This window comes from Strix uralensis, chromosome 5, assembly GCF_047716275.1.
Source record: "Strix uralensis isolate ZFMK-TIS-50842 chromosome 5, bStrUra1, whole genome shotgun sequence".
In the NCBI taxonomy this organism is placed as follows: domain Eukaryota; kingdom Metazoa; phylum Chordata; class Aves; order Strigiformes; family Strigidae; genus Strix; species Strix uralensis.
This window is the reverse complement of record NC_133976.1, coordinates 85,529,905-85,552,989: the sequence shown is the minus strand read 5'-3', so window position 1 is coordinate 85,552,989 and position 23,085 is coordinate 85,529,905. Positions and strand designations below refer to the sequence as shown.

Sequence of the window (23,085 nt, the reverse complement as noted above, 5' to 3'; positions counted from 1 at the left end):
AAGAGTATTCTTCTCACTTTCCTTCTCCTCTACAGACCACCTAGAATATTAAAAAGGTCATGGACCCTTGGCAGCTCTGCAAAGGCATTAGAAAGGAGAAGTGTTTCAACAGAAAACCTGCAGGAGTAAATACCACAAGGAGAGAAAATTCAAAGATTGTTCAAGGACACTGTGTGGGGACAGAAAATAAATGACACAGCTTGGCTCATACATGTGTGCTGTTCATCATTCATAAGTTCACAACCACAGAAACCTCTTAAAATAGAAGTGGCTGAGGCTCAAGTTTATATATATATTCATCTCTGCCTAAAGTGAAATAATGGAATCTGCAGTCTACTTTATAGTTAGTAAATCTGTAGACATTCATCATCTTTCAAAGTATATACCAGGAAAAACATGCCTTTAAGGATTTCTAAATTGGGATGTGATTTGAACAGCAGTGGGTAGGTAGTGTTTTTGTTTGGGTCTAAAACCAAAAAGCTCATCATACCTGAAGAAATATTCCAATAAGCTTTTTTTGTTGTTGTTGGTTTTTTTTTTTTTTTTTTAAAAAGAATAATTTCCTCACTAGCTCTAATTACATCCTTCATATAATCACCAAGACATCCCAAAACAACCAAACCAAGTTAATAATGTTTCCTAATTTAGTTATTCTTGAATGTGGTGTGGGACAGAAAACAAGAAAATAGGAAGCAGATAAGCAGTAAGCAGCTATTTTGTGGCATGTGGAACTCAAATCAGATGAAGTGAAAAGAATGATATGCATGTAGCTGTGTCATGTTCACCCCTTTACTGGCATGCAGGCTGTGTAAGTCACAAAAGGCTGAGGTCTTTCCCATTTCTTATTAGCCTCCATTTAAACCAGCATTCAGCTCTAATTTACAAGCATTTACCTCTAGAAAAGACCATCTTTGAAAGTAAAAGGGATGTGTATACAACGTGCAGAGCACTGTGGTAAGGATGAGTTGAAGTTCAGATAACATTGCTCTAGTACATTTGATTTCTATCTCATGTTCATGCTTTCTCTCTTGAGTCTTTCCAATATGTTAGATACTAAATTATTTGCTTTTACATAGTTGAAAAGATTGCATGGCTAACTGTAAATCTGAAATGTCTTAATTTTTAGATTCTTTGCTTTGTAATCCAAAATAACTTTCTTTTAGTATTGAGGTTTGTCTGTTCTTTGTGTTGGTCTGCAATAAAACAGATAGACCAGCTAAGCAATCCAGGATCTGCGTACATATGTGTGTAAGGAAACACGCATGATCATCGTGAAAGGAGGAACAACTATTTATACCTGGATGAAAATACATATGGACAAATTTTAGCTCAGAAGAAAAAAAATAATCTTGCAACAAGCTTGCATCACATGGTTGGTATAAACCCATCATTTTATATACTTAGACTTGAATCAGATGAAAGACGAGTATACAAGAAATAGGCATTATACTTCAGAAGACTGAATAGTTCTTGGGTCATCTTGTCTACTTCTCATCTTTATTAAATACATAACTTTCTTCCCTGAAAGTCTTTGCCCTCCTGAGTATACATACTATACTACTTTCAAAACAACATGATCCTGTGTCTATTTCCTAGTATATTCACAGACGGCCCATCTCTTTTTCTAGTGAACAAGAGATGTCACTCGTAAAAAAAGTTAAAAATTTTGAGGTATTCCCCACACCAGTTAAAAAAACCAAGAAAGGCCATCCCCAGCTCTTTCCCCCAAATGGAAGCACATGATATAAACGACTCATTATTCAAGTTTGTTTTCTTTTACAAAAAACAGCAATTACCACCTGAAATTAGTAAGAGGAAAAGATAAAATCAAATGAGGGAGAGCACCATAATCTTAATGTTTTACTCAATTAGTGTGCCCCATCTTATCAGAAAATACTAAACTTTTAAGAAAACAGATTTTTTTCTTTGGTTAGAAAAAATATTTATGGGGAGCATTAGGACAGTGAATTGCTGACAGATGCTCTGAAAATGATAAAAGCTGGAAATGATCTACTCAGCTTTTACAGAGTAAGAGTCCTTCCTAGATTTGCATGGTGTATACAGCTAGAAGGGAGCTAACTCAAAAATTTTAAAATTTATCTGAAAGCCATCAATTTTTTAAGCAGAAAATAAGGAATTTGAGCGTTGTGACACCTAGGATAATCCAGATTGCTAAAGACATCTCAAAACCTCGTCAAATTATATCCAGTTCAGTACTGGGACTACAGAAAGAGGAATAGTGCAAGAGATACCACTATCTTCTTTTGTCTAACTCAATGCACCTACAGCCTTCTGGATCCATATTTGTTCCAGTTCTGTAAAAGCTCTATGTAGGGAAAACTGTGGTGAGCTTATGGCAAGATCTAGATTCTCAGGTTTATAAACCAGGTGTGCTTTTGAAAACGCAAGTCAGGATTGCCCTTTTAAACCCTGGATCTATAAACTAGCAAATAAAAAAGTTGCCTGAGGCATCATGACTTCTGACTTGAGTCTCTTTTCTTGTCAGCCAGAGCCTTTTACAAATGATAGGTAGAAGAAATTAAAAAGAGGTTAAGACATAGTCCTAAATCAGGCACTTGTGATTTTTCTTGGACAGCCTAATGAAAATTTAAAAAGTAAACTACCAAAATATTTTAGTTTAGAAGGTTGTACTGCACTACAGTAAACTTTGTGATAAAGCTAACTGTTCCGTGATGAAGGTTCAACAGCACTTTCAGTGTACTGAAAGTAGAAATTTCTAGCTTCTTCAAGTTGCAAAAATCTAGCTGCAGTAAGTTGCCAAGTTAAAGACATGCAATCACTTTTCAACAAATAAAACAGCCTAAACAAAAGGTCTGTCTGCCTACTTGCTTCATTTATCCAGCCTCTGAGATGACACAGTTTGCTCAAGTGGCTCATGAGGAACAATATAATTAATTTATTAGAGAGAAGTTATATACACTGAATCTGGTATCAGCTACATCACATTTCTGCCCTTCCTCCAGAAGGTGCTGATGGCAGGATTTATACACGCTATCATTATACTATGTATAAAACAAATAATATACACCAAATTCAAAAATAAATGCAAGCTTCTTTATTAGCTTTTTATTAAGAATATAATTCAACACTATTTGGAGGACCTGATGAACAGTAAATTAGCTGCAGTTTCCAAGCCTTGAAGTAGGATATATGTGATATTTCTGCTGGCTCTTTGCATTGAGGTAAATCAACCCCAGTAATGAAACGGACCTTCAGAGACAGACTGTGAACACCTGACAGCTACAGAAAATGCCTTAAGTGGTTTTATTTTTGACCAAGTTCCCATGGATTTTGTCTCCAGGAGTGGTGGAATAAATCAGTTCCCGCAGAAATATGGGTATCTCTTATTTCAAATATTAATTGACTTAAAATGATAAAAATTAAACCAAGCATATTTATTATGCTTTAAAAGATACTGTGACCCAATTTCTTCTTAACAGCTGGGAAGGAAATAGCATTAGAAAGCTTATGTGGCATTTAATGAAAAACAAAAGCAAACAATGGAACTGTCAAAATTTTACAAGAAAGCCTTTTTCTCCAGGGATTCCCACCTGTGTTATGCAGACCCAAGAGGTTCAGATGAACTGCAGATAAACATCATCCTTTTGCGTACTTTTCTGAACCCAAACACTGGATCTTTTGTTTTACCTTGGCATTATTCTTCACCTTTGCCCCTGAAAAGCTATAGTAAGTCTCAAAAATTGCATTCAAAAGCAATTAACTCCATCATGTGCAGTGAAGGTCAAGTATTACAGTCTTCTTATTTGTATCATTACGTGTCTGCTTTGTTAATTCAATAAATGTTATTAACATGTTCTTTGCCTCTATATCAACACTTTCAGTTATTAAGGGGTTTGTTTACTATTACAGGAATCTTTGTTTCATCTTACAAAATTGGATTACCTGGAACACTGAGATGTGCTTTCAATGAAACTAAGACACAGTCTTCTGGGTATACTCATAAAAATGGGATTCAAGTCTTTGGAAAATTTATTCATTATCTTAATGTTTTTAAACCTACTCCTTTCAAAGAAAGCTAGTAGATGCCAAGACCAAAACAAGTAAAAAGGGAGGATTCCTCATAATACGTGTATGTGAAACTTAAATCATGAAAACTCTTGTCACAACATATCACCAATATTAAAAGTTTACAGGGGGAAACTAGACAAGCTTGTTGAAGACAAGCAAGTTAAGACTACTAAATGCACAGAAACCATGTCAGGAAGTCTCTGATCTGCAAATGGCTGAAAGCTACAGGAAGGTTGGAGCCCTTAACATGCCCTTTTTTTATACATTTCCCAAAGCGCCTTGCTTTTGGCTCCACTGGAGTCAGGACTGCTCTGACCCAGCATGGGTTTTATTCTGTTCTTGTATCCTTATCTTGTTTTAACACAGCTTTTAGTGTTTTTTATCTTTGAGAAACTAACTTGAAAAAAAAACAATAATTGCTTCCAGTGAATTCAGATTCTGGATCTTTTATGACATCATTCACTTTTGAAAGGTAATAATACTATAGACACACTGCAATTACTTCATATAATATTATCAAAGTTGACAACAGGGTTTCAGCAACAGCCTGATCCAAAACTCACTGAGGTCACTGGAAAGACTCCCATTCATTTCAACAGGCTTGGAATCAGACCTTAAGATTCTTTGAATGGGAGTATAATAAAACAGGAAAAAAAAGGAGCTGGAAAGGAAAATTCTTCTCATGTTTTTCTCCTTGGTGGTTTAATTTTCTTTGCATTGTCATTTCTCTTTTGCTTGCCATCAATACAAAAATAACACAGTCTGGAGGAAACACCCATATTGTTTACAAGTGAGGTTTTTAGCAATGCCTTTGAACTGGAAAAATATCATATTGAAAATACATTTTCAATGTAGAATAAGCCATCCATTCTGAGGAAATCTGAGGAAATCTCAGGAAGAACTCTTTTTCCAGAGGAGGAAAACAGTGCAAAAGTCTGTTTCCACCCAAAACAGACCAATACTCTAACCACTCATCACTGTTCATCACTTGTTTATTGGTGGGTTGGATAATACTGGGACAAATCATAAGCTAACCCTAGTTTTATTTCTGCAGACCATTTAGCTGGAACCACTTATCTTATTTTTGGATTTGTGGAGGGTTTAGATAAAATAACTACTAGATCAAATAACTTTTGGTTTTGGTCTTGCAAACCCGTAACTGAGTTTACCAGGTTTTGCATTCCTAACAACCATTTTACCTTCCCTAGTCATTACTTACTCAGTCCATTTGAGGGAAGAGCCATATGTCTTTGTAAGAGGTATGACTCTGTAGAGTTGGCAGGCTGTGGAGGCAGACATCATTCTTAGCAGGGCCACCATGCTTTTGCATCACAGAATCACAGATCTAAGAGAGCTGTCTCAAAGCAGCTATTCAACAGTACTGTTGCAAGAAAAGACTAACAAGGGAAGCTAGTTGCATGGACATGGATGCCATAATCTTCTCCAGAGCACAGATTACAGCCTTCCCAAATATCTCTGAAGTCCTATGATGCTCTTCACAGTCCATCATATTTTGCATTGCCCCACATTCCATCGTGAATTCTGAAGATGAGCCTAACCTAACTTATCTTACTTCTGGAAGCCAGTGGTTTTTCTCCACATAGTAAGTCAAAGCAAGAATTTCTGATAAACAGTGATAATGAATGACAAAAAATGTGTGGCAGATTTTGACTTGAACTGTTTGGGGGTTTTTTTCCCCCTTAAACATCTGGGGCTGTATTTGCAGGCTATCTCTCCAGGATGTGGCTGGTACAGCAAGTTGTTGTGTAACCTCAGGCCTACAGGTAGGTCATTCACACTGCTTCTGTTGTCCAATGTTCTATTGTAGGCTTTGCATATGAGTTGCCCAGGGCTGAATCAATCATGGACACAACCCCATGGCTCTTCCTCAGTACGTTAGACTCTTTTCAACACTTGAACACTTGTTGAAATCCACAGACCCACCTAAGATCCTCCCAATGGTTGCTACAACCCTTTTGACCCAAGATTTGGTGAGACTAATCTTCCTGAACATCTTCAGCTTCTCAAACTTCTCAGGACATTATTTCACAATTAGCTTCTTTGCAGCCAACACTTCTAATTATTCCTCACCTCTGAAACAAGAAGCTGTTTCATAGGAAGTGCCTCTAACACTAGTCTTTTTGAGCACAAATTACAGTTCTAATTTGGTAATGTTACATTTGAAATAAAATAATACATTCTTGGAAGTAAGCAAAGTTTTTCCATAAATTTAGCTTGCACATTGTGGAATGAATTCCCAAGCATAAATATTTATAACTGTATTCAAGCTGACGGATTATTTTCCTGTGGTCCAAAACCAGTTCAGCTACAGGGAAAGAGGATTGTACCGAGTCTTCCGCAGCAATCAGATATTAAAAATGTGTTTGAGTGATGCTCCTCATTCTGATACTATAAACCATTTTAACCACTGATAAGATGGCATTTTTTAAAGGCTCTGAAATAACTTTGGCACCTCAGTTACACTTATGCCCATGAGTGCTCAGAGTCACTCAAAACCATGACAGGGATATTGGACTAGGGTTCCTAAGTCACTTTTGAGCTTGTATGACCAGAGAATGAGATGGGGCCTCTGGAAATTTGAAGACAATCTCTTGCGATAAAAAATAAACACTACTTCCAGTCCTTCTCATACAAGCACTCTGGTTTCTGGTCTCCATGATTCCCACCACAAGGTTTTCCCAGAATCTCACCACTATGCATGGCCAGGGACTTTCCTCCTGGCCATACGTTTTCAGCTTAAATGTTTTTATAGTCAGTTCACAAACATTTTTCTTCTGCTTGCACTGTCATTTCCCTTACGATTCCTTTTGCCTCACAGGTAATTACTCCCCTTGCAGAATTAACAGACAACCCTTTCCAGGACTTTGTTTTGCTAGGTTAAAAAGAACCCACTAATAGAATAGGTTTGCCTTTTTCCTAGTTATCCTAGTACTTCTTCCCTATTTCTGTTGCAGTTAGTCTGTCCTAAAGATGTGAAATCAAAGTTTTGCACAATATGCCACATAAGACCTTACCTGAGTCATGTGCAAAGACATGTATACTTCCTTCTATGTCTTGAAAATCTCTCTCCTGATTCTAGGATCAGACTAATTTTTTAATGGATTTATCACAGCATTTTCTTTACATTCAGTTGGCATTAGCTTACATTAATTAGCAGACCAGGCCTTTCTTTTTCTCAGACATGCCAGATTCTTCACCACTATTAGCATGTAGGAGACTTTTTTTATTAGTTTCCCTGTGCTTGATCTTGCATTTTTTATGACTGAATTTCATACCACTTCTATCACTCTAGCTCTCAAGGCTACCCCAGTACTTTCTGAATGATATTCTTGATCTTCCTTTGAGCTTTCCAAAACTGAAATCCATAGGTTGTTCAGAAGCGGAACCAACATATATTCTAACCCCAGCACAATAGAAAGAGTATTTTTGTGGAAAAATTTCCAGCAATATGTTTCCAACTCACAGTGCACTGATACACATTTTTAACATTTATTCTTAATTTCCATTTACTCCACTACCACCTGAATGCAAGGTATTTATCTTTCCACAGTCATTCCAGGGTTTATTAACAGAATTATATATTTGTACATAATTGGCTGGATTATAAATCTGTATTACTGCAGCCATGGGTATTTTCACAAAGTTATGAAGTTAATAATTTTTCATAAAATGCAGTCACTATACCTGGGAGGAAAAGGCCTGGCTTTCCCAAGGAATGGTCCAATCTGAAAAACAAACAGAGAATTACCACCAGGGAAATTACCGAGCAAGTTAAACTCTGTTGCTAGGAAAATCATAGGAGCATAATTTACATGAGAATTTACAGTAGATTTAAACTAAACCAAAGTAAAAACATGCGACTAGCATGATTTTCTGCACTTAGTCAGCTGTTTAGTTCTTTAGTTTTTTTCCAAAATCAAACCATATTAATTGTTGTTATTTTTGTGAGTACTAATATTTTATTTCTTAGACTTTCATCTTGTAACTAAAACTTAGTTCTCCTGTGTCATATGTAATCTAATAACAAAGACTATACAGACAGAATGGCTTCTTAATGACATTTGCAACTATTCCTTGAATCTTTTGCAGGCGGATTTAATATCTACATATGTTGACACAGTAGATTCCATTGAATAGAATTTTTTTTTTTTTTCATTTAATTTAGGGGCCAGAGGAGTTCAGTCTGGTGTCCCAGTCCATAGTGTTAATTTGTAAAGAGAAAAGCACTTTGTGCTGAAACAGAAGAGAATAGTTTTGTGGCAAAATATTTCAGCTGCGATCCCCAAACTCGGAGAAAGCACGTGGGAGGAATGTGGGAAGGAAAAAGTTCCAGATAGAGAAGGGAGCACAAGTGAACCAGATTTCTCTCAATTGTGAAGAAGCACAGAGGGGGAACAGAAAGGTAAATCATTATTTGAAAAGTTTTACTTTTCTAAGAAGAGGGCAGAAAAGCTCACTTCACACTATAAACTTCACAGCATGCACCTTAATTTCTTTTAATTTCTCTTGGAGAAGGAGGAGAGGAGGATAAAGAATAATCGTAAACTTGGTCATAAAAAGGGTTAAAAATGATTCCAAGTTAAATCCTCTAGATATTGTGCTCCCTGTTGTGCTTGCAATTTTGGACAATTACTGTTCATTAAGTACACATCTCTCCTAAAGCCAGCTGGCACCAGAGAAATCAAATATTTCATGAGGTAGACAGGGCCTACCTTCTTTGAAGTTCTTTTATCCGAACCATCATATTGAGGTGTCCTTGTGAGTACTGTTCAATCACATCACGTACATCATACGGTTTCCGAGCTTGCTGTGAAAGGAGATTGAAAGGTAAATATAGTTTAAACTTGATTTTTATTTCAGACAAGCCTTCATTCTATTTTTTATCTTCCAGAGGTTATTTGCTTGCCATTTTGCAGCAGTTGTTGCAATGAATAAAAAATATGTAGGCATTGTAGTAGTGCATATTTATTGTGAAGACGGAGCCAAATGATTCCCATTACTGTCAGTTAGAGTCATGTCTTCATGTTACTTCATACTGAGCAAAGTATTAGACCTTCACAGTGTATTTAAAAAACACAAACCCAAGATATATAGTTTATCTAAGACTATCATGTGTGATATCTCTTGGCTCATTCCAAAACCATATGTTAATCATAATGTCAGAGGACTGAACCACAGAGAGAGGTCCAATTCATAAGACTTGGACCCAGAATCAAACGCCTCCAAAGACTAAAGATGTCTGGTGACAGAAATATTATTGCTTAAGTATGTGGGAGGACAGATGCTTTGCATAAGTCTGAAGACTGATGCACGTAGATTTTGTTTGTGCCTCTCTGTCTTTAATGATACCTACAAGGTCAGAAAAAAAGATGCAATTCACATAAATAAAAAAGGACAGATAAAAAGATGCAAGAGGGCTAAAAAACTGCCATCTGCCCAGCTTCATGCCAATTCTAATGAGAATCCAGATGCTTCTGCCAAGCTCTGGTTTCTTGCTATAACTACTAAGGCACAATTTTGAAACAAGTCTAGAGAATTTGCATAAAGTGATGTGATTATAAACAGCACAGCATGGTAAAATTTTATCAAGTAAAATTAATGTGTGTGCATGGCAGAACAGACATAAATTATGTCCTCTTGAAAATACCAGCATTTTGAGAGCCATACCAACCCCTATGGGAAATGTGGGGCAAGATGTCTCCTTTTTGGCTCTGACTCAAGAAAAGAAGAAAAAAAAAGAAAGGTAAACTGCAAATCTAGTAATTGGAAATTACTGAAAACAGCTCATTAGTCATCTTGTTGTCTGTTTCCACTCTGTCACAGCTTCAGCCAGAGCCATTAGCATGCACCACTGCACACATGCATTGAACACCTACAGTATGTGCTGGAGTCATGCTTGGAAGGCAGCCACAGGATCCTAGAAATTTCAAATGAAAGCATGGAACTGGAATGGAAACAAATCCTGTGAAATGAATGAAGAAGCAAAAGCTCTTCGTGATAAAATGCCTTCCTTGCACTCAGCTGTCAGCACTTACCTGCATTATTGCTTTCAGAAGAGTTCATCGCTTTGGTAGTGTGCGTGTACATTTGTGTGCATTTGTGGGAAGAGATACTTTGTGGGGGTGGGAGGTTTCAGATTTCAGTTTATCGCCTTTTTTTTTTTTTCCCCTCCCCAGCTTCACATTTTGCAGACGCTGACACATCACTATTTCTGGCCAGAAAAGCAGCCTATTGTCTTCACCCAGAGAAACAGTGCCAGTATCACTCTTTAGATTGACTAGCAGGGGTGCTTTGAGAGCATTTTGGCTAAATCCTCCGTCCTTTCCTTTGGACATTCTCTATTTAAACACGATGCATGGCGCAGAGCCTAGATGTGCTGGGGATTTTTCCCCACGTCCCTCCCTTCTCCCCCATGGGCTACTATATGCGTAATTAATTCTACTCATTCCCAATGAAATTTCTTTTCTCCCTCAAAAGAAGTCCTCTATTTGTTATCCCTTTTACCAAATCATCAGCCCTGAGTCCTATAGTTGCAAAGTACCGTACACTGCAGTCTGCCCGAGTCCTCTCTAAAGCATAGTAAAAATATCCTTCCAACTTTCACCATTTCTGTCTCCTCTTTTCCCATAAAGCTTTAGATCTGAGCATCTTATGTCCTGCCAAATGCTGGCACAATCTCTTGTCATGTTTTTATTAGGAAATGCTAGTACAATACAACTTAAGGCGGGAGGTAATGGGCTTCCAGGGAGGTTTGGTAAATGCAGAACTTGAAGAACTTCTTTAACTTTCATTCTCTCCATTCTGTCCATAATCCCAAATCCTGGCCATTCGGGCTCAGTATTCTACATCCAGTGTGCTTAGAGCTCCTATTGAAAAACTCAAAATAATATTACCCTGCTTTGAACTTCCAAAATCTAATTAGCATGGGGAGTCCCATAAGCTATATTTCACAGCCCCAAGAATGGAAAAATTGGAAGATAATTCCTCCTTCTTCTTCCCTATCACTAACAGCAACTCACAGAATAATTTTTATCCTAACTCATTTATATACTGATTTATTTTTCAGGAACAATGTCTTTAATGTTCTTCCACTTTTTTTTTTTTTTTTTTTTTTTAAATTTCCCATAGTTTTCCTCTCTGGTGTATTTACAATATAATCCTGCTCTCCTGTTGTTTGCTGAGTTAAACAAACTGACTTATAGTTTTCTTTCATACAGTAAATTCATCTGAACATACGTTTCTGCATGAGCTTGAGAAATGTTATGTACTGTTCTGTCTGCCCTAATTCAGGGTCTTCTGAGTGCTGTGAACTTACCTCAGACTTCTATCCCTTGCAGTTACGTGCTCAGCTCTAATCAAACTTGCTTGAAATTTAGATTCTTGATTTATCTTTTTAAAACCTCTTCAAAAGGATTATGAAATTTGATTAACTTGCAGTGGACCCCCTTGAACAAAAAAGCACGAAGCTTCAGATGGAAATAACAGGGGCTTTGAAAATCAGGCCAGAAGTTAATTATTCATTTTCATGGCATCACCAGCACATGGGTGATGAGAATGATGATACTAGAATCACATTCCAAACAAGTTTTATCATAATGGGCCTTAGTAAACAGGCAAAATAAGACAGATTTTCCAGTGAAGCACATTTAGTTTGAGCACTTTGTAACCTGATTGAGAAATTTAACTTGAGACTTCATAAAGACAGCAGATTTCCAGAGGGAAGATGCTCCACAATTTTATAAAATACAGCCTCTCTATAGCGACCCATTCTGGGAAACAAATTTGGAAATGTGGGCCGAAAATGTGAAAGCAACTTTACACAGCGCAGTACTTATCAGTAAGGTCTTTTGATCTGTCAGTCATACGTAGCATGCAACTGGTTGAACCAGTTGTTAGATGATCAGTATAGACAGTGACAGTATTTTAGCTGACACTCCAACAGAGTCTTTTCTTCACTTCTAGTAAATGGGTAAGTAGTTTTATATTGGTCAGTATAGTAAAACAAACAAACAGAACCCCAACAAAACAAATGCAGTACAAAAGAGAAGTGAAGAGTAACTGTGCTGACTCCACAAATTCAGAAAGTTTTCATTTCGTACTATACCCATGGATAGTTGATAGTTTTGCCCACGCTGTGAAAAAAATCCACATACAGTAAGTATGAGGCCAAGAGCCTAAACAGTACCTTTGATGTATTACAATCACATGCAAAGACAAGATCACTCTCAGAGCACTTTCAATGTCATATACTTAAGCTTTCAAATTGTACTTATGGTTAATGGTGCTGCTGCTTACCTGAAATTTTCTTCTGGCTACAAAATACTGCATTCTTCTGATGACTTTTACAGCTGTTCGATGTGCTTCAGTTAATCTGCCAAGAAGGACAAACAGACATACACCAGTGGGGAAAAAAAAAGGTAGGAAAAATATGTTAATGGAAGATGCTGACTCTAAGCACCAAAATCTACAAATATGCAGAATTGCAGCATAAAACACTGTGTGTGCATGTGTATTTTGATCTGTTGCTTTACCCTCCTGCATAGTGTGGTTCTAAGTATAAAAAACTGATAAGTGAGACAACGAAAGCAGGTGTACAAAGATAATACATGCGGAGGGGATTAGATGGGATTACTGTCAATGCATACAACTGGCATCAGTTTGAAGAACGTGAAACGTTTTTAGAACTCTGACTGCATTTTTTACTTTGCATTTATTGAGTGTTTGCCCATGAGCTCTACTGCACAGAAATTAAGTCCGTTAAAAAGTACTTTGAATTCTCTAGGAGGGAAAGAAAAATTGGAGTATCACACCTAAAAAAATAAAATTAACACAACACACCCTCTCGACACACACATATGTGTGCATGTGGCTGACTGTATTGGTATTCAAACACAGAACTGGACATATTATAACTTAGCAATATCACTTCACCCACAGGATATCTGCAAAATATTAATTGTGCCACTTGGCTGGCAATTAATTACCACACCTTCTTATTTACTGTGAATTTTGGAGAGGTACAGAGGAAGCAGGAACATGGCAATTATAAGAACAAGTATTTTATTTAAGGACTGACTCCTTCCCCATGGACTTCTTCATTCATTCAAAATAAGTGATCTAAAGAAAACAAAATTTTCCTTCCAAGGAAGTTGCATTGTTAGGAAACCTATGTTCTATACAGACATCATCTTTGATACGTGATGATAACCCTAGGAAAGCTTGCCAGCCAGTTTCTCAAGTCTCCTGAAAACAGTCTGCCACCTCTTCCCAGTGTATCTGACTGGGAAGAGGAAGTATTGGCTAGGCCGCCTACTTGGATGCCACAGTTTAGAGATAAAGTCTTTAAAAAGTGGAAAGATTACATGTATTAATTCAAAGTGAAGTGAATAAAAGCTAAACAAACAGGGACTGTATTTATGAACTGGCATTGCTCCTCATTTTCATAATTTCTCTTTGCTAAAATTAGTGCTTTTGATTGGGTGAGATACTACAGCCACAGGAACAGTGTTTTTAAAATAAGCTTTCAGTAGCTTCTTCTTGCTCTTTGTATTTCAAGTCCCAGTTTAATATTAAATACATGCACAAATATGTGTGAAACTCAGGTGTCTATACTACATATATCCTCACACTTCAAATATCTATGTATCTTCATGCACATGTCCATATATATACACTCACACATGCAAACACAAAGACAATACAGGGTGAGCATGATTCAAGAACCATCATTGTTGTATACCATCAACAGCATTGCTAAGAACAAATCTTTGCATTTGTGTAAGCCCATCAAAGGGATTTCAGAATTGTCACTGATGGACTACCAGTAGTTTAGCCTACAGGACGTTTATTATGGTGAAAGAAAAGCTCTCAGCTTGACACTCAGGGGCCCAGCTGAGCTCCTGTGGCTGGTGACTAGAATGGAGACAACATTCTGCTTGTAAATAGCACATACTTGATAGAGAAATCTCTGTCTGTCAGCCCATACAAGTAATATATATATATTTATAACCAGAAAAGAATCACAATTTAAGGTTTAGGGTTTAGCCTGCCTCCTTGGTGTACCAGTTAAGATAAAAGCTTGAAATTATCCCCTAGCTCTAAACGATGTGAGACTGCATATATACACTTAAGAGGGGTTTTTTAGGGTAATCCATATGAGACAGTTCATGCATTGTTTAAACAGCCTTAAATAGATAAGCTTAAAGAAGTCAGAGATGGAAACAGACCAAGGCAGTAATTTCCTCCTAACTTCCCTCCTTCAGCAGAAATCAGGGCTACAGAAATTTTTCCAACGTGTTATGAAGTTTAAGTGTCCAAAACCATGAGGCTGACTCTTGGAACCTGATGCACAGTTGAACAAGCCCAATTTTTAGAGAGAAAAGATATTTATTTGTGAAACAGAGCAAAGAAAACCACCCAACTCTAATTCAAAAGCACTTGATATTGGTCTGTTCCAACTGGCAAAATTCCCACCAATCTCATTGGGAGCAAATTTTGAAAAAGGAGTAAATTATTGTTCAGATTTGATGGTCAGTAGCATTAAATTGAGGGACAGAAACACATGAAAACTGGCTTTAATGGAAAAAAGTGTGAAAAGGTGCAAATCCACAGACTGAGATATGTGGATGTGTTATCTTAATTGCCTCAATAAATCCGTAAGGGGCATAACAGCTCTAAATGAGAGAGAGCAGCTCTAGATGAGTTAAACTCCCTGTTTGTACAGTAAGCAGAGCTATTCTCCGGACGGGGCATTGTGGCAGCGTGGCTGACTGTGATCCTAAACATTTTTTGGAGATTTTAGCTGATTTTCATAGTTTCCTAGCACAAATGTCCAGAATGGATAATTACAACTATTATTGGCCAGGTTACATTCATCCCTGTATTTAGCCCAACACATTTATCCTGCTAAACCTTATATTTTAGCCCAAAACCTTGGATTAGACAAAACCCTTTCAGTCTTGAGCATGTCAGTCTGTAACATGCCAAAAGCATAGAACAGGAGAGAACAAAAGGCCAGAGATGCTTTAGGTCATGCTTTAGTAATGCTCAATAGAAACACAACACTGCTTGCAGTGGATCTCCTAGATATTTTGAGATATGTGACTCATGGAACAACAACCCAAGGGGGTTGTGGTGGACACCATACTTGCACACGCTTTCCTTGTGGCATTTTCTACTGACGGAAGACAGAAACACAGATCTTCACAGGTATTATGGGGCCTAATTCCCATGGAGGTGAAGATTTACCTACTTTCATATCTCTAGCACTCAAATGAAGTCAGTAGGACCTAAACCCTCGCTCTAAGTAGGAATATGAGTGGGTGGGTGACCACACCTCCACCCCTGTGAAGGCAGCCAAGCTCTGCTGCCTCTGTGCAGCAGAGGGCAGTGGCACACACACACTAGGAAATGCTTTCCAGTACATTAAAAAATGATTTAAATTGTTTAAAAGCTTTACCCATAAACCCAAGACCTCATAAGGATAGGGTCCATGCTGAGGTGGGGTGTCACTATTGGGCAGGTATGTTTTGCTCAAAAGAATATGGTTAGGGTTTTATTGACAGACAACATACTTTCCCATCTTTTAACCTAAGCAACAGGTAAGAAGGTTTTGTTAAAACCTTCCCCCAAAAGACTGAAAAGGAGAACAAAATGACATTTCAACAGAAGTGATCAGGGTTTCGGAAAGTTATGAGCACATAAAAAAAATTAGTAACGGAACCTTGTAACATCTGTGACTATAATGGATACCATGAAATGTCTACTGAAGTATACTTGGATCCATAAATGATACTGACATCATCTATAACTATGTCTTCAAGTAGGACCCAAGCCTTGGACCTGTTTGCAAAACAGCACGTGTTCCTCACCTCTCTCTTAACTGACTGCTCAACAGGATGCTCAATTTCAAAAGCAATCAAACCTATCCTTAATTACGAGTCTTTCCTAGTTTGGCTTGTGGACTCCTGGGCTCTCATATCCCTGTGGTAGGGCAGGGAAAAAGTGGAGTGGGTGGAGGGCCTGGAACATGTATGTTAACAAAGCAGTCCCCACCCTGATCTGATGTTGAGTAACTCACCGGCAATTATTCTAGAGGGTGAGGGGGAAAGGGGCCCCTCTTTGCTGACTGGCTCCACCTTCCCCTCTGCAGGGTTTGACTAAACCCATGTGGCTTCAGGGCCTGGCAGGAGAGCCCTGTGGCAAGGAGGCACTGCAGCCCCAGGTTTGCTCCTCTGCTTGTGGCTCAGAGAGCGCTGTGAAAAGTCACTACTTCTATCTTAAAACACTTGGATGCATTTAAGACACTTCTTTTTTTTTTTTTAAACTGTAGAAAGGCAGTAGCCTAAGCCAAAGAAGCCAAACATTTTCAGTTGAGAATAACTGAAGGAGGAAAGAGAGATGATCAAATCCAAAGCAACTCTGGAAACTATCCACAGGGATTTTATTTCTTTTATTTTTTCATATCACTCTGTTTGTTAAAACCTTGTGTTGGCCAGTTCAGACCTACTCTTCTTCTTTTGTATGGAGTCCGATAACTTTCAGCTTAATGTGCTTTGGAACAACCAGGGAATATTTTAAGTGAAAACCAGATATGGAAACAGACCCTAAACCCAGGCAAAGTTACAACTCTTCCAGGCCATGCTGAGACACAGCTCATCTCCAAACAAGCTTGTTATCCGTGTGATGTACCTTTCAGTCCAGAAGCATTTTTTTAATCAAGTTCATTTCAGTGTAGAGACAAGGGGAAGGACTATTCAGGCTGTCCTGCAGAATGGCTGCAGATAGTGGAACGTGCATTCCAGGCTGGTTTTCCTGCCGTTTATTCAGGTGTCATGAATTAAAAGAGCTATTCAGTGTAACGTAACTGCTTTGATCACGAACTGTGGAAAATAAAGGCCACTTCAGCAAGGTCAGTTAGAGCTCTCTGGCCCAATTTGCAAAACTGGTTTGAGGATACACGCTTACAGTACTTGGATTACTGCTGAGCTTCATTCATTTGTTACGTTTTGATTGCTTGGCGGGAAAACACATATAAAGTCACACTAACTTTATTTTAATACTGATCATTGGATAATGTTGTAACTCCTGCCCACAGTAACATACAGCATCATCTATTCTGGAGTTGTTCACTTGACATTAGTTTCTAAGCCAGCACAAACAGTGACTAGGTCAGTGATGGCAACTGAAATGGAGAGAAGTTATTTGAGAAGCTCAGCCCTCCATCTGCCTTTTTGTTTTCCCATCACATTTGATTAAGAGTATTCACTTTCCAGCTCTCTTTCTGGGAAAGAACTTCGATTCTCAGTCATAACTTTAATTTTTCTCATGTATAGTTATCTCAAATGGGCTGATATTTTATTAGGCAAAATATAAAGCAAGCCTTATTTGCACTGAGAGCATTACCAGAATCAATACAAAACATGAAATGTTGGCATCACAGGGTGCTTTTTGTCTCCAGATGCACATAGCACAGACTGCTCGCCTTCCGAGGTGAGCTTTTTCATTAAACTGCAGATTCCCACTGTTACTGAAGGGCAATATTTAGCAGAGATTAATATCACCTATATTCAAATGCAACTAGACTGTGTAATTATCCTGTCATATGGGTAGTATGCACCAATAAGTTGGGGGGAAAAGAAGGGTGGGAAAACAGAAATCATAAAGGACATAAAATTAAAGAGTTTATTACAGACAGGCGCTGCAGTCTATATGCAGTCACATGCACTATGTGGACCTTCTATTAATGGAGACATGGTGGAGATAGATGGTTCTCATCACAAGAATCGTAAAAGAAGCTTATAAATCCTGAGGGAAGTTACAATGTCCCAATTAAAAAAAAAAAATCTTCCTACCAACCAATGAAAATAAAATTAGTATTGCTTTCAGCTAAGCAAAGCCAGACAAAATGCTCTGAGACTTTTAAACCTAAAGTTAAGAGAAGGTTGCAGCTTGAATCTGACATGCAAACACCTGGAAATGTCAGGCGCTGATTCTGATTCCAGAGCTCACCCCAAGCCAGGAGCAGCAGAGAAGTACAACATAAATATAACAGAAGAGGTTTCCAGTCTTGTAACATTTCATCAAAGCCTTGTGAAAAACAGATACTTCTGGAGAATTTCCACCACTTACATGATGGAAATTTTATAAGATGTTATTTGCACTGAAACCTGAGAAAACATTTCAGAAAATATTGGCACAGCTTTATTTTTCCCTTTATTCCTAATCACAGTCCCACCTTAAACCTACCTCACCTCTATTCTAACCATATCCTTATCTGAACCTTTTCTTTTCAAGCCCATGTTTGGCTCAAAACTATAAATAAATTAGGATTGGCTTCTCTCAAAACAGAGCAGCCTGGAGGCCTATTTGGCTTCATCAAGCTCTGCTGACAGCCTCAATTTATGAAGGAATGCTGCAGATTCTGCAAATCCCTCCTCAGCAGGTACAGTCCCAGGCAAAGTAGGAAAGAGTACAGAAGTGACATGTTCATGGGGGGCTGCATTCTGGCATCTGGTTGTTTTGTGGAAGATTTTGTGGCATTTGCTATCTCCATCCATCACCATATACACTGCTGCCTCTCTGAATTCATTCCAGAATGCAATTGCCTCTGCTTCTACTTGCCTCTCTAACCTGGCCTTCCCTTGAAGTGAACAAGAAAGAAAGCAGATTTCCTAGCAGTGCTCCAAGGGATTGGGGCAGGGAAGACAGATAGTGCAGGGACAGAAGAAGAGCGCTGAGGAGAAACTGTTAGAAGAACTAGGACATCATTTATAGGGAGCAACTGGAAGACAATATATTGGCAGAGGAAGCACCCCTGGGAGAAGCAGCAATGAAGGGTGTTTTCTTGATGTTGTCCATGAACAGCATTAAAAAAAGTAGAAAGCTCCTGAAAATAATCAGAGGTAGATGTAACCTGCTCACTGAATGTAATTTAATGCAGAAGAAAACCCCTTGAACTTTGAGTTGTTTATCTCATCCCTAGACAGTTGGAGTTTTCAGTTACAAGTTTGTTCTGGGATATTACAGAGTGGGTTTATTGAGAAAGTGGGAGAAAAGCTCTGTGTTAGGCCCTTGCTAATTAAAATGCATAATTAAAATGAGTAATTAAGCTTACTACAGAATGCTCTTGTGTCTGGGAGCCCAACTGCCCTTGAACAACAATTCATCTGCTGAACTGTCTCTGAGAACTCAAGTAACCATTGGTATTTTGGTTACATCTTTCCTCTATGTTTTGTTGGCAGCAAAATAAAAGGGCCTGGTCTCTCTTCTGCCATTTCTTCCATTATTCCTGCAGTGTCAGAACAAACAAGATGATGTCATAGGGATGTCTTTTCAGTGTGGAAATACAAACACAGAAACGTTTTCTTTTTTTCTGAGCAAGCAGCTTCTAGAAATTGCCACAGTAACTTCCTGTATGAACGCTGTACCATGACTACTCCTGGTCCCAGGACAGGTGAAATACTCTTGTCCCCACTCCAATTCTCATTTGCTTAGAAAAGAGACACTAGCCACAACCATCTTCTTGGGAGGTGGACAAACGCCAGCAGGCAATGACATGTTTTTACCCCACATATTCCAACAGTTGCTGATCCCAGCAGATAAATGTATTTTTTCACTTCTCTCTCCTTGAGATTTGGTCTTCATCAATTTGACATTTTAAAAAATACCAACAGAACTGAATGCCTAGCTAGTAAAAGGTACTGCAGAGACAGCCATCAGCAAGCCCAAACAACCTCCCAGGAGAAGAAGTGCCTTTCTGGAATCCAAACAGCTCCGACAGCAGTGCGGGGGGAACTAGAATGGCATAGCCTTATTCGATGGGCTCTGGTTTGCTCACTTTAAAAAGCGCCACAACCCAAATTAATGAACTTTAATACTTCATTTTCCTCTTCACTGTATTCAGCATTTATGGGAACAACGTGGTGTTGTTGTTAATATACACCAATGGCTGAGCGCTGTATTTATGCCTCAATGATTTTCTGTCATGAGAATATAATGCCTGGCAAAGACTGATTCTCTGAAATACCAGTTTGTTTGGGGTCATTAATCTTAATTCCTATCTTGCCTGAATAGGAACTGGATAACAGTCAAGTCAGGGAATAGTTCTGAGAATTAAAACTTCAATGGCTTTTGGGCTGCCCAAGGCTTTACATTTCTTTTAAAAAATAAGTAATTAATTAATCTGCACCAAGTACTAGTGAGAGACCCTGTGGAATTGAGCAAAATGCTTCTTGTGGTTTTAAAAAACAAAAAACAGTGGCTTTTGGCAGGATCTTTCCTTAGTAGCTCTTGTGATTTAGTAGTTACAGCAGGGGCTATGGAAACACAACTCCTGGGTTCTTGAATTGATTGATTTAACTGGCCTCTGTCTCTCTGGGTGATCTTGTGCAAGTCCTTTTACCTGGCTATACTCTAGTTTATATGTCTATAAAGTAAGTGTAAAACCTATGTTGTGGAGGTGTCATGAGGCTTACTTCACCGAGGATTTTAAGGTAATTAGCAGTCCCGGATGAAGACGTATTTTATTTCTAGAATGACTCAGCAGAAAAAAAAAGAGTAGTGACAATATGTTTTTTCCCTTAATGATGATAAGGAACAAGGGAGGCTGATCTGCAGGCTTGGGGTAAACTGCCATGTCACTGCCCCCTAAACAGAGTCTATTTTCCAAAGCATTCTCCCCTCTCCAGCTTTGCAACCTCTGCTGCTCCACTCCTGAGCAACCTGTTTGGGAATTAGCTCCCATTCACCAGATACTCAGCAATGCAAGACATCCACAGCATCTGAAGCCAAACAGGACCATTAGATCATGAACGTGACCTGCTCAACAGTGCAGGGGATTGCATTTCACACAGCTGCCCTTGCCCTGAGCCAAAAACCTTGTGTAGGACTAAAGTAACTTTCCAGAAAGGCATCTGGCCTTGATATAAAGACCTTTATATACTGTTAAAAAGTGCCTTATTTTTTTATTTAAATTTGTCACTATTCAGCTTCTAGGATCCTCTCTCCAAATGGAGTAGCAGCAATTTTAGCCTTTTCCAGCCCTGTCTTTCTCCCATGGACCTTTGGTAGTGCCAGATTCACTGCCTCTGGCCTGGCAGGGAGACCAGGCTCTGGTGTAGGAAGAGAGAAATTACTGCTTTCTGGGGAATTGCAAGCAGAGACTGAAGTCCTAAAACATTTTTATCATTATTTTTCTGCCTGTGGTTTAAGTCATGCTATCAGTAATTACAGAGATTCAAAATGGAAATGCTTAGACTGGCAGGAGTGGAGAATGAATGGGAAGGTCTGCATGTGGAAATGTCAGAAAGGGGAAAAACAGCACAAAAAGCCCCATGAGGATGTCAGGTGTCATGGGACTTAGACCATCAGTGTCACAGCACATTTAAGAGCAGCTTCTGAAGATACCCAGTTCAGGAACACAAAGGAGCAGGTACAATCAGGAACTGCCTCTGCCTAGACTGAAAAAGGACTCCAGCCACTAAGAGGTGATGGTGGGAAAATACAGAACAAGGCTGGAGTCTTAAGACACACCTAGTAAGGAGTACAAAGAATAAATCCTAATGATTCCCAGAGGTGGGAGAGCACAGAGACGTAAAAGATCCTGATCACTGTCAGCTCCCAAAGGCAGAAAAGGTTCAGTGGCACCTGGTTGCCATCCTGAGGAGGTCCCAGCAGACACGATGTGGAGACTCAATAGAGCCCTACTTGGCCCTCCACGCAATTGCAAGAAATCCTGGTGCAGCCCACCTGGATACGGGCAGCTGGGAGACAGGATGGTGGACAGAGGGCTTGAGTACACACATCTCTGTATCTGTGAGTACGTGATTATGACAGTGTGAATCACTGAAACCAGCCATTTTAAAATAAAATCACCTTGCTCTCCCTGAATGTCTTGTATTGAGTTTTGGTACACAGCCACCGGTTTATACCAGCAGAAAAGATTCTTGAAGGCTAGCTCTAAAATTGACTATCTGATCACCTTAAAATTTGCCTTTCAAAGGTCTTATCAACACCTATATTCTCACAACGGCCTTGCGAACTCCCATTACCAAGTCACAGCCAATTTAGAGCTCCAACACCAGTTTCTGCAAAACCATGTGCCAGGAAAGAATATCACTTTGCCGTTAGAGGAACTGGCATTTCAAAACCAGACAAAAAAATCATGATCTTTCTTTTTTAAAAACTTTAGTGTCCATAAACCAGTTTGCAAACAACAGTGATCGTACTCACAGAACCTCGCAGGGAACTTTGTGTGGCCACAGACACTTATTATTTTTCCACTCTGTATTTCATGTAAGAACATGCATAAAGATCTTACAGGCCTCACTTGCCTAATACTGAAAATATGCAGTGCTTATCAATAGTTTACTACAGAAATAAACGTCCTGCTAAAAACTGCAAGCATCACTTGTGCAAAACTATCACTGAAACCAGAAGTTTTGCTGAGCTCCTTATTTCAAGAGATTTCATTTGCTCATTGAGAAACTAATTTCTGTTCAAAGTTTGTGCATTTTTTCTTTACCTTCAGGAAAAGATGCTATCTCTTAGCTTTTTTTTTTTTTTTTTTTGCAGGCCTTTAGCTCAGCCAGTGAATGAGCAGAAAGTGCAGAAAGTGTTCATATACCAATTGCTCATGACTTACTACTAAAGAACAGGAAAAATTCTTTTTTCCAAGTAAGTGAGGAAATCTGTGTCTTCATGCTCTGGGGAGTTCTGATTTTCCTGTCTTTGTTTCCATCCTAACTCACAGGAAAAATATTTTAAAAGTCATTATGAAACAAAAGATTCTGAAAGCATTTGAGCCTGAAATGATAATATGTTTCATTTTGACCCATTTTAATACACATTTGTTTCCAAAAAGGAAATATTTTATCCTCTTATAAAATTAATGCATTTTATCTGGTTTATGCCCTTTCTCCTCCCAGTAACTGGGACTCTGCCCTGAAGATATATACTCTACACTGCATCATCTGGTACAAAATGAAGACCACATGCGTTACAGAAGATGTAAAC

The 23,085-nt window shown here is 38.6% G+C and overlaps 1 protein-coding gene across 2 annotated transcripts in view; it reads right to left on the bottom strand.

Annotated features, from left to right (window-relative positions):
- The window catches only part of LOC141944837 (potassium voltage-gated channel subfamily KQT member 1-like), a 507,306-nt gene that overhangs the window by 210,816 nt on the left and 273,405 nt on the right, over positions 1–23,085 (bottom strand). For both annotated transcript variants that reach the window (XM_074872065.1, XM_074872064.1), the window contains 3 exons: positions 12,367–12,442; positions 8,784–8,878; positions 7,756–7,796 (listed from right to left, as the gene is read on the bottom strand). In XM_074872065.1, coding sequence (XP_074728166.1) covers positions 7,756–7,796; positions 8,784–8,878; positions 12,367–12,442 — 212 coding nt within the window. The remainder of the gene's footprint in view (positions 1–7,755; positions 7,797–8,783; positions 8,879–12,366; positions 12,443–23,085) is intronic.